This window comes from Salmo salar, chromosome ssa22 (assembly GCF_905237065.1).
Source record: "Salmo salar chromosome ssa22, Ssal_v3.1, whole genome shotgun sequence".
Taxonomy (NCBI): Eukaryota; Metazoa; Chordata; class Actinopteri; order Salmoniformes; family Salmonidae; genus Salmo; species Salmo salar.
In genome coordinates, this window is record NC_059463.1 from 29271453 (window position 1) to 29290332 (window position 18880).

At 42.7% G+C, this 18880-nt stretch overlaps 1 protein-coding gene across 3 annotated transcripts in view; it reads left to right on the top strand.

The window, feature by feature from the left end:
* The window catches only part of LOC106583217 (protein cereblon), a 29305-nt gene extending 13858 nt beyond the window's left edge, over positions 1–15447 (top strand). For 2 of the 3 annotated variants that reach the window (XM_014167136.2, XM_014167139.2), the window contains 7 exons: positions 1051–1213; positions 3223–3285; positions 5038–5122; positions 5263–5378; positions 8333–8397; positions 11767–11898; positions 14057–15447. In XM_014167136.2, coding sequence (XP_014022611.2) covers positions 1051–1213; positions 3223–3285; positions 5038–5122; positions 5263–5378; positions 8333–8397; positions 11767–11898; positions 14057–14240 — 808 coding nt within the window. In that variant the 3' untranslated portion in view covers positions 14241–15447. The remainder of the gene's footprint in view (positions 1–1050; positions 1214–3222; positions 3286–5037; positions 5123–5262; positions 5379–8332; positions 8398–11766; positions 11899–14056) is intronic. The other variant, XM_014167138.2, reaches the window with a different exon arrangement.
* Positions 15448–18880: the final 3433 nt, after the last annotated feature.

Below are 18880 nucleotides of genomic sequence, written 5' to 3' on the forward strand. Positions count from 1 at the left end.
ATCATCATCGACAATGGCTGTCAATCATAGTCGACAGACAATGATATCATAATATCACCCAAGCCTACTCGGAGCACATCTCTCACTAAATGCCCAGTCATTATTTACATTTTTTTTATACATTTGATGGGGAAGGAAAGTGGTATCTCTTCCCATTCATGGTGTCAAGTCATACATCTCTCTGTCTCTTTCCATGTTTCTCTCCGTCGCCGACTGTCTCTGTCATTTCTGTCTTTCTATCTCCTTTCTCTGTCTCTCTCTCCCTGTCATCATGAAGGACGCTTTTGATCTGTAGTCTAAATGCGTAGTATGTACCTATGGGTTTATTCACTGTCTGTATTTACCTGTGAACTAAATGTGTAGTATTTACCTATGGGTTTATTCACTATCTGTGTTTACCTGTGAACTAAATGTGTAGTATGTACCTATGGGTTTATTCACTGTCTGTGTTTACCTGTGAACTAAATGTGTAGTATTTACCTATGGGTTTATTCACTGTCTGTATTTACCTGTGAACTAAATGTGTAGTATGTACCTATGGGTTTATTCACTATCTGTATTTACCTGTGAACTAAATGTGTAGTATGTACCTATGGGTTTATTCACTGTCTGTATTTACCTGTGAACTAAATGTGTAGTATTTACCTATGGGTTTATTCACTGTCTGTATTTACCTGTGAACTAAATGTGTAGTATGTACCTATGGGTTTATTCACTATCTGTATTTACCTGTGAACTAAATGTGTAGTATGTACCTATGGGTTTATTCACTGTCTGTATTTACCTGTGAACTAAATGTGTAGTATTTACCTATGGGTTTATTCACTGTCTGTATTTACCTGTGAACTAAATGTGTAGTATTTACCTATGGGTTTATTCACTGTCTGTATTTACCTGTGAACTAAATGTGTAGTATGTACCTATGGGTTTATTCACTATCTGTATTTACCTGTGAACTAAATGTGTAGTATGTACCTATGGGTTTATTCACTATCTGTATTTACCTGTGAACTCTAGCACCCAATTCTCTCTCTGTCTTCTCTCTTTCAGGATCAAACAGGCCAAGGTGCAGATCCTCCCAGAGCGGATCCTCCCGGATCCCCTGACTGCAGTGCAGCTCACGCCCCTGTCTCGCCTCCACATGCACCCCACCTCCAGACCCCCCGCTCAGAGCTGCAGACAGGCCCAGTGCTGGTGGGCCACCTACCGCCAGGTCCGACACACACAGACAGACCTACCCACTCTCACTAAGACACACCTACCACCACTTACATACAGCTATTCTCACTCACACATACACAGAGTGTACAAAACATTAGGAACAACTTCCTAAAATTAAGTTGCACCCCCTTTTGCCCTCAGAACAGCCTTAATGTGTCGGGGTATGGACTACAAGGTGTTGAAAGCGTTTCACAGGGATGCTGGCCCATGTTGACTCCAATGCTTCCCACAGTTGTGTTAAGTTGGCTGGATGTGCTTTGGGTGGTGGTCCATTCTCTACACACGGGAAACTGCTGTGTGAAAAACCCAGCAGTGTTGCAGTTCTTGACACACACAAACCGGTGCGCCTGTCACCTACTACCATACCCCGTTCAAAGGCACTTCAATCTTTTGTCTTGTCCATTCACCCTCTGAATGGCACACATACACAATCCATGTCTCAATTGTCTTAAGGCTTATAAATCCTTCTTTAACCGGTCTCCTCCCCTTCATCTACACTGATTGAAGTAGATTTAACAGGTGACATCAATAAGGGATCATAGCTTTCACCTGGTCAGTCTATGTCATGGAGAGAGAGTTCCTAATGTTTTGTACAGTCAGTGTATGTACCACTATTCACATGATATATTGCACATACTCTACTAGCTTTAAATGAGACATCACATATCTTAAAACAGGGGTTCACAAACGTTTTGGGGCCGGGGACCCCTTTTGTGATAGCAAATTCACCAGGGACCACCTCATAACACAACTCGAGTGAGATAAATAGCATACGGGGTGTTTTACTATGACTTTGGCAGTGCATGGTCGGACGAACCACAGCCCGGCCCCTGGGAAGGAACATTTTGTCATGGGGCAGATAGATGTTTTCTTTTTGCAGCTTTAAAGCTAATATCCTGCAATTCTAAAATAATTGCCGTGAGGCAGATAGAAAACTTTGCCATTTCAAAGCTTAAAATACAGTGCATTTATGTCAACAATTTTTGTTGTTGTTGTTGGTGTGAGGTTGAAAAATGTATAATTGGTGGAGTACTGTGGATACCAATATCCCTGTGAGCCTCCCAGGCCCATGTTGCCCAGGGATAAGAACAGAGTACTGTGGATACCAATATCCCTGTGAGCCTCCCAGGCCCATGTTGCCCAGGGATAAGAACAGAGTACTGTGGATACCAATATCCCTGTGAGCCTCCCAGGCCCATGTTGCCCAGGGTTAAGAACAGAGTACTGTGGATACCAATATCCCTGTGAGCCTCCCAGGTCCATGTTGCCCAGGGTTAAGAACAGAGTACTGTGGATACCAATATCCCTGTGAGCCTCCCAGGTCCATGTTGCCCAGGGGTAAGAACATCCATTGTAGGTTAATAATGTTACATTGTATTGCATGACACACTTTAAACTTATTCCACAGATCCCTAGGCCAAAAGTTGTTTAATCTGTTAGTAATATTCATTAAAAAAAAATGTACTGTCCAAAAAAAGAGATCTAGCCGTGGACCCCCTGCAGTACCTCCGTGGACCCCAGTTTGAGAACCCCTGCTTTAAAATATGACATTATATGTCTGTATATGTTGTTTCTATTGATGGTGAAGTCATGCACCGTCTGTTATCGCACGCTCTTGAAGTTAACAAACAGAGTGTGGTGGTAGTGACAGGGTGTGGAGAATAGGAGCGGTCGGAAGGTTAATTGTTTGTTAGGGGGATGTTTGGATGTTTAACGTGCAGAGGTAGAGGTGGCAGTCTTCAGGGGCGAGACACACGGAACATGAGACGCATGTTCAACTGAAGGCCCAATCTTATGGAGTGTTCAGATAAACTTGTTTTGTCTAGAACAGACATGCTTCTCTGTCATGTGGAAAAGGAAAAATGTCCCCTCTATATATAGTTGCTCCCTCCTGAATGTGACCTGGCAACCCAGTGTTGTTTGTGCAACACAATGCATATGAATGAAGATGTTCTCCTGCTGAGGTGATGTTTTCTGTGTGTTTGCCTGTGTTCTCATCAGAGGAAGTTCCACTGTGCCAACATGACATCGTGGCCTCCCTGGGTCTACGCCCTCTATGACTCTGTGAGTACTCAACACTGTTCTATAGGTTAGTGTCTTAACCTCTCAGGGCTAGATATACAGTCCATTCAGAAAGTATTCAGGCCCCTTCACTTTTTCCACATTTTGTTACGTTTCAGTCTTATTTTAAAATGGATTACATTCATTTTTTTAATGGATAAGCAAAAACAGATTTCTAGACATTTTTGGAAATAAATAAAAACTGAAATACCTTATTTACATAAGTATTCAGACCCTTTGCTATGAGATTAGAAATTGAGCTCAGGTACATCCTGTTTCCATTGATCATCCTTGATGTTTTTACAACATGATTGGAGTCCACCTGTGGTAAATTCAATTAATTGGACATGATTTGGAAAGGCACACACCTGTCTATATAAGGTCTCACAGGTGACAGTGCATGTCAGAGCAAAAACCAAGACATGAGGTCGAAGGAATTGTCCTTAGAGCTCCGAGACAGAATTGTGTCAAGGCACAGATCTGGGGAAGGGTACCAACATTTTTCTGCAGCATGGAAGGTCCCCAAGAACACAGTGGACTCCATCATTCTTAAATGGAAGAAGTTTGGAACCACCAAGACTCTTCTTAGACCTGGTCCCCTGGCCAAACTGAGCAATCGGGGGAGGCGGGTCTTGGTCAAAGAGGTGACCAAGACCCCGATGGTCACTCTGACAGAGCTCCAGAGTTCATCTGTGGAGATGGGAGAACCTTCCAGTAGGACAACTATCTCTGCAGCACTCCACCAATTGGACTTCATGGTTTAGTGGCCAGACGGAAGCCACTCCTCAGTAAAAGGCACATGACAGCCCAGTTGGAGTTTGCCAAAAGGCACCTAAAAACTCTGACCATGAGAAACAAGATTCTCTGGTCTGATGAAACCAAGATTGAACTCTTTGGCCTGAATGCCAAGCGTCACATCTGGAGTGAAACCTTGCACCATCCCTATGGTGAAGCATGGTGGGGGCAGCATCATGTTGTGGGGATGTTTTTCAGCAGCAGGGACTGGGAGACTAGTCAGGATAGAGGAAAAGATGAACGCAGCAGTACAGAGTGATCCTTGATGAAAACCTGCTCCAGAGTGCTCAGGGCCTCAGCCTGGGGCGAAGGTTCACCTTCCAACAGGACAACGGTCCTAAGGACACTTCCTAGACAACGCAGGAGTGGCTTTGGGACAAGTCTCTGAATGTCCTTGAGTGGCCCAGCCAGAGCGTAGACTTGAACCCGACCGAATATCAAAATTGCTGTGCAACGACGCTCCCCATCCAACCTGACAGAGCTTGAAAGGATCTGCAGAGAAAAATCGGAGAAACTCCCCAAATACGGAGGTGCCAAGCTTGTAGCGTCATACCCAAGAAGACTCGAGGCTGTAATTGGTGCCAAAGGTGCTTCAACAAACTACTGAGTAAAGGGTCTGAATACTCATGTAAATGTGATATTTCTACATTATTTCTACATTAGCAAAAATTTTTTTCTTTGTCATTATGGGGTATTGTGTGTAGATTGAATAGGGGGAAAAAACTATTTCATCCATTTTATAATAAGGCTGTAACGTTAAAAAAATGTGGAAAAAGTCAAGGGGTCTGAATACTTTCTGAATGCAATGTAACTACTGTGTGTACACAGACAGAACATTGCCAATGGAACTTGATTTGAGCTGATTTATTCCATAATGTGTTTTAGAAAAATAGTTGACTAGTTAAGTGACTTATGACACACATCCTGTTTGTAACCTTGTTTCTTGTGTTTGTCCCACAGGAGACTCTGATGAACAGAGTGAAGAGACAGCTCCATGAATGGGACGAGAACCTGAAGGATGATTCCCTCCCCACAAACGCTATAGGTACAACTCCTTGGCCTGCCCTAAAGGCTACTGTATATTTCTGCCACCAAAACTGTAATATTTTTAGGTACTTCTTCCAACCTCACAGATTTAAATCCTGAACTGTAACATACCATCTCCCCATCCCCCCTTCCTATCAGATTTCTCCTACAGAGTGGCAGCCTGTTTGCCCATAGACGATGCCCTCCGGCTCCAGCTGCTGAAGATAGGCAGTGCCATCCAGAGGCTGCGCTGTGAGCTGGACATCATGGACCGGGTGAGCACACACAGATAGACACAGACATGTGCACACACACAGAGCCATAAATAAACGTCACTAAACCTTACAATTTAAAGGCCAAGCACACTGCTCAACGCATGAACCAGGCGAGGACTTGTTCATCTGTCAGACACACAGAGCCTTATCCACACACTGTTTGATATGTACCCCTACACCCACCACGAATCCATCCAGCTGTACCCATCCAGCTGTACCCACTGTACCCCAACTGATCTGGTCTAACCTCTTACCCCTACTCCTCCCTGTTGTTCTGTGGCAGACTCCCGTCTCTCTCTCTCCTCTCTTTCCTCTACTCTAATGTGCTAGTGTTATATTTAGCCACCACCTATAAAGGGGATGATAATTTCCCCTCTCTTGAGGTGGTGGGTCAGAGATGCTGCCTTCTTTTGTGAGCTCTCCCATGCATTGAGAGCTGTGCAAGTGTTAAAGCACCTCTTCTCTAATCCATCCCTCCCTCCTCATCGTCGCTCTGACTAGAGCTGGAACGATAAACCGAAAATTACAGACGCTGACATTGCCTTGCTCTTATCGAAGCATTTTGCTGATGTTGGTAATTTTCTGTGATTTTGCTGCAAAATGTTCTTGTTCTAAAAACCATTATTTGGTCAACAATAGCATTTCAATCGGTGACGTCACTCGCTCTGAGACCTTGAAGTAGTTGTTCCCCTTGCTCTGCAAGGGCTGCGGCTTTTGTGGAGCGATGGGTAACGATGCTTCGTGGGAGGCAGTTGTTGATGTGTGCAGAGGGTCCCTGGTTCAAGCCCAGGTAGGGGCGAGGAGAGGGACGGAAGCAATATACTGTTACACTTGGGTTCATTGTCCATTTGGAAGACCCAATTGCGAACAACTTTCCTGACTGATGTCTTGAGATGTTGCTTCAATATATTCACATAATTTTCCTCCCTCATGATGCCATCTATTTTGTGAAGTGCACCAATCCCTCCTGCAGCAAAGCCCCCCCCACAACATGATGCTGCATGGTGTTCTTTGGCTTGCAAGCCCTTTTTCTTCAAAACATAACGATGTTCATTATGGCAAAACCGTTATATTTTGTTTCATCAGACCAGAGGACGTTTCTCCAAAAAGTATCTAGCAACAATATCATATTTAGTTAGCAATCTAGTGAAGTGTTTTGAATTCCCACTTCCTCAGGTGGTGAATAAAAGAGCTCGCTAGGCCAATAGAAACATAACAGCAATTATGTGACTAACATGTGAAGCCTAATTCCCTTCCTTCCCTCTCTCTGTTCATTCTGGATAGAGCGAGTGAGGGGGTAGTAAATAGAGATTTCATACATTCATGTGGGGGTGACAGCACCCACAATAGTATATGCATTGGTTGAAGCTCAATGTTAAATTCACATCTCCTTACAATCAAATCTAAGCCAATATGACACACAATTCTCTGAAAATGTGCAAGTGAACATGATTAGAGGTTCTGAACACACTCCCCGCCTCTGGTCATGAGCCATCCAGCCGTTACCGATAACCACAATACCAGATTTTTAACAGGGTCGTTAGCATTAGGGAAAAAAAGACTTTCTTGCCCTGACCTAGCTCAATATGTAGGAGTCGGATAAGAATGAGAATACAGCGTCTGTAAATCTACCATTAGACTTGCCACCATTCGGACTGACTAAGTTTGTAGCAGCAACAGTTTTGATTTTAAAAAAGTTGTTTAAATAGTGTCAAGATAATGCATTCATTACTGGGTTTGTAGCGTTAACGTCACCGCCATGGAATCTGAAGGTCTTGGGTTCTCCCCTCGGAGGAGACATTTTGGCCTTTCTCTTTCATGTATAGTTTTGACACCCCCTTCCTAGTCCCAACACACACACCGGCCCAAACACACGTGCAAGGTGTGTGCTTATTTTCAATTATCAAGTGGCTCATTGAGTGGCAATGGACAGGGACTATGGTGTGTTTACTACTGTGCGAGTCTTGCCGAACACCTGCCCTCGCCATCATTAACAGAACTGCAGGAAAACAGTGCCCGACAGACTGTATGAAGGACACTGTTTACATTTGTCCTAGCTAGTTAGCTACCAGCATTGTCACCCTCGCCTCTTCTTTTGTGGGGTTTATCGGCAGTTGGCATCCAACATTATGCTGCAGTAACGCCACCTACTGTACTGGAGTGCTCCCGTCTGTTTACTGGAGTCTTAGCTTAAAATTGGACCAATAGAAGAATAAAGACGTGTTCCTGCAGGAATGCCCACATGCAGGAACGGCCTGAATTGCGGGCCGCAATTGCACCCTTCTCCGTCTTAGACCAGTGGAGATTGGAGTGAACAACTCTCAAGGAGTAGGTCATTGTCCTGATCCGTCAGATGCTCTCCACCCCTACAGTACATCCCAGGGACACAGTGCTTAATGGCAGGGTGGCAGATTGTGTTCCCTGAAATGCGTACACCAGCTGATTGACAGGGCGCAGGGCCCTCTCTATGCACTTGTTTATCTTCTGATCCCACTGGAACATCTAGCTCCTCCACTGAGAGATATCAGAGAAGACCACGGTTGTCCTGGGAGACATTTGGATGACCATCTTTAAATCCGCGCATCTGCCGCACCATTGCCGTCCCGTTGGTGTATCCCAAGTCCTTTCCACCAAGGTGGATGACTAGGATATCAGGGGGAGAAGTAGCACCTCTGCTGGATAGATCAATATGTGAGCTAATTCTCTAGCTCCAACTCTGATTTTAAGATGATATGTAAGCCCATGCTATTGCATGGAGAATGAGGGTTACAAAGAAGATCCACCGAGCCCCCCTCCCGACACACGTACACACACCTCTAGCCCTTGTGAGGTTGCCAATTACAGACTGTTACATAACCTCATAGCACAGGCAATAACTATAATTATGTTTGTTATGTCTACAAAAGTCTGGTGGATTGAACATGAAGTCACATATGTTGTGTTTTCTCCCACAGTGCACCTCGCTGTGTTGCAAGCAGTGCCAAGATACGGAGATCACCACCAAGAATGAGATCTTCAGGTGAGAGAGAGGAGATGAGGGAGAGATGCATCTAGACTGCCCCAATAGTGTGTGTGTCTGTAGAGTAGTCTTACACTGGTTGTCAGTGAGTCAGAATGAGCTCGTATCGTGTGTGGGCAGTGGGATTGCATGTGTCAACTTTGCTCCCTCCGCCTCCCTCCCTCAGTCTCTGTTGACTGAGGTATTGCAGACAAGCCTTTGATTGCAGACAAGTCTGTGCCTCCACCCCGACTCCTCTCCCCCCCACTCTCTACTCCTCTCCCATGCTCCTCTCACTATCCACCCCTCTCCCCCTACCCTTCTGCCCTCCACCCTCCCTGTCTTCTTGTCACTTGACCCCCCTGGAGCGGCCAGGTCTCTTGTCACCCAGAAGTTAATTTGCTGAACTATACCAACCAGACACAGACTCACGCTGTGACAGGATGACAGTAGGAGTAGTGAATAATCTCATGTTGGCAGATAGAGTTGAAGTCAGAAGTTTACATACATCTTAGCCAAATACATTTAAACTCCGTTTTTCACAATTCCTGACATTTAATCCTAGTAAAAATTCCCTGTCTTAGGTCAGTTAGGATCACCACTTTATTTTAAGAATGTGAAATGTCAGAATAATAGTAGAGAGAATGATTTATTTCAGCTTTTATTTCTTTCATCACATTCCCAGTGGGTAAGAAGTTTACATACACTCAAGTAGTATTTGGTAGCATTGCCTTTAAATTGTTTAACTTGGATCAAACGTTTTCGGGTAGTCTTCCACAAGCTTCCCACAATAAATTGTGTGAATTTTGGGCCATTCCTCCTGACAGAGCTGGTGTAACTCAATCAGGTTTTTCAGGCCTCCTCGCTCGCACACACTTTTTCAGTTCTGCCCACAATTTCTTTATAGGATTGAGGTCAGGGCTTTGTGATGGCCACTCCAATACCTTGACTTTGTTGTCCTTAAGCCATTTTGCAACAACTTTGGAAGTATGCTTGGGGTCATTGTCCATTTGGAAGACCCATTTGCGACCAAGCTTTAACTTCCTGACTGATGTCTTGAGATGTTGCTTCAATATATCCACATAATTTTCCGCCCTCATGATACCATCTATTTTGTGAAATGTACCAGTCCTTCCTGCAGCAAAGCACCCCCACAACATGATGCTGCCACCCCCGTGCTTCACGGTTGGATGGTGTTCTTCGGGTTGCAAGCGTCCCCCTTTTCCTCCAAACATAACAATGGTCATTATGGACAAACAGTTCTATTTTTGTTTTATCAGACCAGAGGACATTTCTCCAAAAAGTACAGTCTTTGTCCCCATGTGCAGTTGCAAACTGTAGTCTGGCTTTTTTATAGAGGTTTTGGAGCAGTGGCTTCTTCCTTGATGAGCGGCCTTTCAGGTTATGTCGATATAGGACTCGTTTCACTGTGGATATAGATACTTTTGTACCTGTTTCCTCCAGCATCTTCACAAGGTCCTTTATTGTTGGGTTTGATTTTCACTTTTCGCACCAAAGTGCGTTCATCTCTAGGAGACAGAACGTGTCTCCTTCCTGAGCGGTATGATGGCTGCGTGGTCCAATGGTGTTTATACTTGCGTACTATTGTTTGTACAGATGAACGTGGTACCTTCAGGCATTTGGACATTTTTCCCAAGGTTGAACCAGACTTGTGGAGGTCTGCAATTTTTTTTTCTGAGGTCTTGGCTGATTTCTTTTCCCATGATGTCAATCAAAGAGGAACTGAGTTTGAATGTAGGCCTTGAAATGCGTCCACAGGTACACCTCCGATTGACTCAAATTATGTCAATTAGCCTATCAGAAGCTTCAAAAGCCATGACATTATTTTATGGACTTTTCCAAGCTGTTTAAAGGCACAGTCAACTTAGTGTATGTAAACTTCTGACCCTCTGGAATTGTGATACAGTGAATTATAAGTGAAATAATCTGTCTGTAAACAATTGTTGAAAAAATTACTTGTAAAGTAGATGTCCTAACCGACTTGCCAAAACTGTAGTTTGTTAACAAGAAATTTGTGGAGTGGTTGAAAAATGAGTTTTCATGACTCCAACCTAAGTGTATGTAAACTTCAACTGTAGCTTGTTGTTGCTAGCTAATTTGTCCTGGGATATAAACATTTGGTTGTTATTTTACCTGAAATGTACAAGGTCCTTTTTTGTTGTTGCTGGATATTAGTAGAATTCTGACCCATTTTAACTCACACAAAATCGTGTTCCCTACTCCGACAATTAGTCCACAGATAAAAGGGGAAACCGAGTTAGTTTCTAGTAATATCTCCTTGTTTAGTCTTCTTTTCTTCTTCTGTGGATTTTATATGGCAGTTGGCAACCAACTTTAAGGTGCATTCCTGTAACCAACTGGACTGGCGTATGGATCTCCTTCATCTTTCAATCACCCATGTTGGTATTTGCTCCTAAAAACCAATGAGGAGATGGGAGAGGAGGGACTTGTAGTGTGTCAGGCGTCTAAAATCGGACCAAGTTCTATTTTAACGCAGACACTCGTTGACCCGCGCAGAAGCAGTTTGGATGAAATGATTGAATAACATGTATGTGTACATTTATTTTGCAACACTCGTGCATGCAACACAGGCTATTTCACAGCAATTTAGATGGTACAATGATTCTCTAAACTATATACTTGCTTAAGCTAACTGTTAGAGTTTTTGGGGCGGCAGGTAGCGTATTGGTTAGAGCGTTGGGCCAGTAACCGAAACATTGTTAGATCGAATCCCTGAGCTGCAAGGTAAAAATCTTTCGTTCTGCCCCAAGTCAGGTAACACACTGTTCCTAGGCCATCATTGTAAATAAGATTTGTTCTTAACTGACTTGACACGTTAAATAAATAAAAAAGTAATAGGAAATAGTATTTAAGCAACCAAGAAATGGCGGAGGGATTTCTACATCTTTAAAGGATTGTCTCAAAGACCCATTAAATGTAACAATAACTTGAATCTAAAAACCTCAAATAATTTGGAGTTTCTCATCAGTGTCCCTGAACACTCAACACTTTATCTATGGGGTCATCAGAGTGGCATGGATACTGCGTGCGTGCGTGCGTGTGTGCGTGTATGCGTAAGGAAGGAAGGGTTCCGCAAGTTGGTGTCTCTTGTTTGACATTCATCTAGCTAAGTTTCATAACCATCTCTCTGGCTACTGTCCCATTCTGTCTGTCTACACAGTCTGATTCGACCTGGGTCATTCTAGAATATTTGTAGTTTAATGTATTCGCATACTTTAATATTTGCATGTCATTTGTACACCCAATTCGGTAGTTTTTTGTACAATGTGGTTCAGATAATAAAAACATTATCTCTACCCTGGTCTCCTCTCTTACCCCCCCTCCCCCCCCACACACACACACCTGCAGCTTGACTCTGTACGGCCCCATGGCAGCCTATGTCAACTCCCACGGTTACGTCCATGAGACCCTGACTGTCTACAAAGCCAGCAACCTCAACCTGGTCGGCAGGCCGTCTACACTCCACAGCTGGTTTCCAGGGTAACCCCTCTCTATACATGCCTCACACACATACATTCCCTCGCTCTCACACATTTAGATGTACACTAACCCATTCCCCACACTATACAAACTCACCCACAGCCTTACACTCACAAATTATATTCTCAAGTGACATGTACTGTACTTTTGAGGCGTTCATAATAAATTATTCATAATGATAATATAAGAAAATAATATAAGAAATGATCAACACCTGTCACGTTACCCAGGTTGTGTGATCTTGGACACATTAATACCATATTTGGTCCATTAATAATTTTACCTCTACAGGATCAGTGTCCCCCCCGTGGGATGGTTGAGCTTAATGTGTAGGCTAATGTGATTAGCACGAGGTTGTAAGTAACAAAAAAAATTCTCAGGACATAGACATATCTGATATGGGCAGAAAGCTTAAATTCTTGTTAATCTAACTGCACTGTCCAATTTACAGTAGCTATTACAGTGAAAGAATAACATGCTATTGTTTGAGGAGAGTGCACTATTGAAAATGTATTAATAAACCAATTTGGGCTTGATACAACATTTTGAACGGATATGCAATTGTTCATTGGATCAGTCTAAAACTTTGCGCATACACTGCTGCCCTCTAGTGGCCAAAATCTAAATTGCGTCTGGGCATGAATAATACATTTTGACCTTTCTCTTGCATTTCAAAGATGATGGTTAAAAAAAATAATTAAAAAACATTTTTTTCTTTGTATTATCTTTTACCAGATCTCATGTGTTATATTCTCCTATATTAATTTCTAATTTCCACAAACTTCAAAGTGTTTCCTTTCAAATGGTATCAAGAATATGCATATCCTTCCTTCAGGTCCTGAGCTACAGGCAGTTAGATTTGGGTTTGTCATTTTAGGCAAAAATGTTGAAAAAGAGTCCAATCCTTAAGAGATTGCCAAAGATTTGAAAGCAAAAGTCTCTGCGTTTTTGGTATACTGTCATTTTTTGCATTGTTTGTCATTTTTTGCATCATGTCGTCAATGTTTGTTTTTGTTTATTTTTTTTAATTATTATACATTTTTTTAATATTTTTTTTATTTAACCATTTAACTAGGCAAGTCAGTTAAGAACAAATTCGAATTTACAATGACGTTCTACACCGGCCAAACACGGACAACGCTGGGTCAATTGTGCGCTGCCCTATGGGACTCCCAATCACAGACGGTTGTGATACAGCCTGGAATCGAACCAGGGTGTCTGTAGTGACGCCTCAAGCACTTCCGACCGCTGCGCCGTATCGGGAGCCCAATATGAGGTGCCTTGTATTCATTGAGCTTTATTTAAAAAAAATTTACATTCTCTCTGTGAAGATATACACATACACCAGGTGTGTGTGTGCCCGTGTGTGCGTAACATCAGGCTTGCTTGACTGTATTGACATAGAGCCTGAACTATTTGGAGAGCTGTGGAGATCTCCCCTGGGTTCTCAGTGATTCTGTTATGTTACGTAAGGAATCTTCAACCAAAGCCACTCGTCAGTCCTCAGCACTCCTGTGTTAGCCTGTAATAATGACAGCAATAACTTCCTCCACTTATCCTCCCCATGGGCTGGCACTGGTCAAGATGAGTCTTATTCAAGTCCTCTGTGGGGAGCTATGGAGGAGGAAGAAACCTCTCTGCCACACTGCTCTTCTGGTGAAGCGTGCTATTACAGCCTGTTGTTCTGAGAAGACATGTTGTGCAGAGAGCAACAGACACACAACATGACAGATTTAGGCTGTTTATTGGTGTCTTTCATCTGTTAATTGCATGTGCTTCTGTGTGATAATTGTTATTCAAATGGTAGGTTGTTGCCAGGAAGAGAACCCTGCGAAACGTCTTAATTGAACAGGTGTCAGATGGGAGAGAAAAGATGAGAGTGGAGTGGTTTGTCTGTGTGCCTTCCTTCCTTTGCCTGGCCTGCCACCATTCCTACATGACAGCCAGTAAGGGCTTTAGTCTGAGGAGAAAATGGAGAGGCGATGAGAGAGGGAATTGTAATTGAATAGACACAGCCTGTGTTCTTTCTCTATGTAATATTTGTTTCTGTGTCAGATGCCTTATGTCAACAATAAGAAGAGAGGCATGCTGCACAAATCCCTAAGGACTGATGGAATTTATTTCTGCCTCTCTCTCTCGCTCCTCCCCCCTCCCTCAGGTATGCCTGGACGATCGCTCAGTGTCAGATCTGTGGCTCCCACATGGGCTGGAAGTTCACGGCCACCAAGACGGACTTGTCCCCTCCTCGTTTCTGGGGCCTGACCCGCTCAGCGATGCTGCCCCGCATCCCCCAGACAGGTGGCCAGGAGGGGGACGAGGGCTCCCGCCTGCTCTGCCTGTGACAACATGAGGACCTCCCCGCCACCCATGTCGCCAACACACCCTGTCCACTGGCGAGGGCCTCTCCTTAGTACTCGGTGTCCCACCCAACCTCCGACAGCCATGGCAGCAAATCCCTCATATATGGTCATTCTGCCTTTGAATGGCACTTTCTAACACACGCACACCCACACACACACACACACACACACACACACACACAGAGAGGAGGAAGAGGATGGAGAGGTGTTTTGTTCCTGAGTGCAGTGACACTGGAGATAGAATGCGTTGCATATTGACAGATGTATATGGGGAATTGAGCAAGAGATTTATTCTGCAACACGGGCAAATCTTCCCCATAGCATGCTACTCTGGACTTGTCTGTACTGCTGTCTCTATCTAGCTCCTATACTATCTGTCACAGACACGGCACGCACTAGTGCATTGCCATACTATCCACCTGCTCTAAAACATAGGTGTGACTTTGCATGCAGTATCCAGCTAGGTGTGTATAGGGTTATAGACGCCCATCAAGAGGACCTTTGGTCGCCATAATCTCTAAACAAACCAATCAATAGAAAGCCACTTGGGATTCAGGTCACCGTTAGTTGTTGATGTGTTTCTCAGAGAACCTAATTTCAGCTGGATCGGTTCATGGAGAGATAGACCATGTAAAATCCAGGATTAGAGGTTGTTTGTATATGTGAAAGTATGCTGCTTTTACAAGGATGTATCATGCCTTTGTTTCATGTGCGAGATGTTTTGATCAATCGGTCAAGTGTAAAACAGCTTATATTTTCACATGAAAGGAATGCATAGAATGGAGGAATCTGAACAAGAAGAATAGGGGAGCAATTGCTTTATTTTGCCATGAATTTTGCCATGTTTGCAAATATATTCATCATTTGGTTTTCTCATAATTTCACATTGTCTAAAAACATATATGTACTATACATGTAGAGATACTCGTTTCTATTTTGTAACTGATGGAGGCCCATTTAACTGCAAGACACTGTGCCGCTGGTCAGTGAAGACTAGAGTTGGCTTGGTGCCGGATGTAGACTTGAGGAAAGCAGGGCACAAGGCAGTGGAGCCAGAGAATCTGTCAGTCACCATGGTTCTATGTGTGATGTTGATGGCTGGATGGAGTGCCTATGGTCCAAATCAATGTCTTGTTTGTTTGTTATGTCAGTGAGCCACACAATTAAATGGGACATTGTATAAATGAAACTGTCTTCGTTAAAAATGGCAACATCATAACGCAAGTTACCTGAATAACTATATTTTAGTTTATATCCATATATTTCCTTTAAGTTAAGAATTGTATTCCTTGTCGATGTACAAAGTTATTTTGGCTCGTGTTTGTAAAAAATGGTATCTTAAAACTTAATTGGGGTAGGGGGCAGTATTTTCACGTCCGGATGAAAAGCGTGCCCAAAGTAAACTGCCTTTTTCCCAGGCCCAGAAGCTAGGATATGCATATAATTGGTAGATTTAGATAGAAAACACTCTAAAGTTTCTAAAACTGTTAAAATGATGTCTGTGAGTATAACAGAACTGATATGGCAGGCGAAACCCCGAGGACAAAGCATCCCCCCCAAAAAATGTTCTGTTTACCACTGTTTTCAACAGCCAGAACTTTAATTATAAGCCCAAGTCCTCCCAAATTGCAGTTCCTAGGGCTTCCACTAGATGTCAACAGTCTTTAGAAAGAGTTTCAGGCTGGTTTTTAGAAAAATGACCTGGAAATTTTAGTTTTTCTAGGTGGCTCCCATTTTGGCTTTAGTGTTTCCAAGCGCGTGGAGGAAAGCACGTCCTTTGTTGTTTATCTCCGGTAAAGACAATAACAATTCTCTGTCTTAAATTGTATCGTTTATTTGCGTATTAGGATACCTAAGGAATGATTTTAAACGTTGTTTGACTTGTTTGGAAAAGTTTATTAGTAACGTTTGGGATTCATTTTGTATGCATTTTGACGGAGGGAAACTGAGTGGTCAGAAACTGATTATTACAACCACTACTATGGAGGAGGCTACTACCAGGGTGATGGTGTGGCTACAGACACCCAGAGGACCGTGACACCTGAGGGGCAGGAAGCCACTGATGCCTCAGAGATGACAGCGTTTTTATGGATATAAAAAAGAACATTATCGAACAAAAGGACCATTTGTGATGTAAATAGGACCTATTGGAGTGCCAACAGAAGAAGATAATCAAAGTTAAGGCATTTTTATAGCGCTATTTCTGACTTTCGTGTCGCCACCTGCCTGGTTGAAAATGATTGTTATGCATTTGTGTGCTGGGCGCTGTCCTCAGATAATTGCATGGTATGCTTTTGCTGTAAAGCGTTTTTGAAATCTGACACCTTGGCTGAATTAACAAGAAGTTAAGCTTTATTTTGACATATTGCATGTGTATTTTCAAGATTGTTAAATATTTACAATTCTGTAGTTTGAATTTGGACGCTAGCGTCCCACCTATCCTAGAGAAGTTTTAAGTAACCAGTCAGTTATGGATTTTCTGGTCTGATATACAGTTGAAGTCGGAAGTTTACATACACTTAGGCTGTAGTCATTAAAACTTGTTGTTCAATCACTCCACAAATTTCTTGTTAACAAACTATATTTTTGGCAAGTTGGTTAGGACATCTACTTTGTGCATGACACAAGTAATTTTTTCAACAATTGTTTAAAGACAGATTATTTCACTTATAATTCACTGTATCACAATTCCAGTGGGTCAGAAATGTACATACACTAAGTTGACTGTGCCTTTAAACAGCTTGGAAAATTCCATAAAATGTTGTCATGGCTTTAGAAGCTTCTTATAGGCTAATTGACATCATTTGAGTCAATTGGAGGTGTACCTGTGTATGTATTTCAAGGCCTAACTCCAAACTCAGTTCCTCTTTGCTTGACATGGGAAAATCAAAAGAAATCAGCAAAGACCTCAGAAAAATAATTGTAGACCTCCACAAGTCTGGTTCATCATTGGGAGCAATTTCCAAATGCCTGAAGATACCACGTTCATCTGTACAAACAATAGTACGCAAGTATAAACACCATGGGACCACGCAGCCGTCATACTGCTCAGGAAGGAAACGCGTTCTGTCTCCTAGAGATCAACGCACTTTGGTGTGAAAAGTATAAATCAATCACAGAACAACAGCAAAGGACCTTGTGAAAATGCTGGAGGAAACAGGTACAAAAGTATCTATATCCACAGTGAAACGAGTCCTATATCGACATAACCTGCAAGTCCGCTCAGTAAGGAAGAAGCCACTGCTCCAAAACCGCTATAAAAAGCCAGACTACAGTTTGCACATGGGGACAAAAATCGTACTTTTTGGAGAAATTTCCTCTGGTCTGATGAAGCAAAAATAGAGCTGTTTGGCCATAATGACCATCGTTATGTTTGGAGGAAGAAGGGGGAGGCTTGCAAGCCGAAGAACACCATCCCAACTGTGAAGCACGGGGGTGGCAGCATCATGTTGTGGGGGTTCTTTGCTGCAAGAAGGACTGGTGCACTTCACAAAATAGATGGCATCATGAGGGAGGAAAATTATGTGGATATATTGAAGCAACATCTCAAGACATCAGTCAGGAAGTTCAATCTTGGTCGCAAATGAGTCTTCCAAATGGACAATGACCCCAAGCATACTTCCAAAGTTATGGCTTAAGGACAACAAAGTCAAGGTATTGGAGTGGCCATCACAAAGCCCTGACCTCAATCCTATAGAAAATGTGTGGGCAGAACTGAAAAAGCGTATGCGAGCAAGGAGGCCTGACAAACCTGACACAGTTACACCAGCTCTGTCAGGAGGAATGGGCCAAAATTCACCCAACTTATTATGGGAAGCTTGTGGAAGGCTACCCGAAACGTTTGACCCAAGTTAAATAATTTAAAAGCAATGCTACCAAATACTAATTGAGTGGATGTAAACTTCTTACCCACTGGGAATGTGATGAAATAAATAAAAGCTGAAATAAATCATTCTGTCTACTATTTTTCTTACATTTCACATTCTTAAAATAAAGTGGTAATCCTAACTGACCTAAGACAGGGAATTTCCTCTCTGATTAAATGTCAGGAATTGTGAAAAACTGAGTTTAAATGTATTTGGCTATGCTGTATGTACACTTCCCACTTCAACTGTATCAGTGATGTAGAACCTCAACACTCTTGCCTCTCCCATAGCCATGTATTTCCATTTTATAACAATGTAAAACAGGATTGATTTGTTCAGTTCAATTATCACAATTGAGCAAAGTAATTCTACGCAATAAGAAATGTTCTACAATACGACTGAGATTATATTTTTTCATGATTGTTATTATTATTTTTTATTTGTTTGGTATACCAGTTGGTAACACTTCAGATGAGACAATGCCATTGAAGAAGAACCTTGGATTAGTGGAAATAGAAAACAAGTAGAAAAGGAGCCCCAGATGGCTTGGTATGAAAAAGGTTTAGAAACTGATCTACTGTGTAAAATCAGAGTGTAGTACAGTACTCCAGTCAGCACTAGGCGTACAGAGGCCCATTATCAACAACCATCACTCCTGTGTTCCAATGGCACTTTGTGTTAGCAAATCCAAGTTTTATCATTTTAAAAGGCTAATTGATCATTAGAAAACCCTTTTGCAATTATCTTAGCACAGCT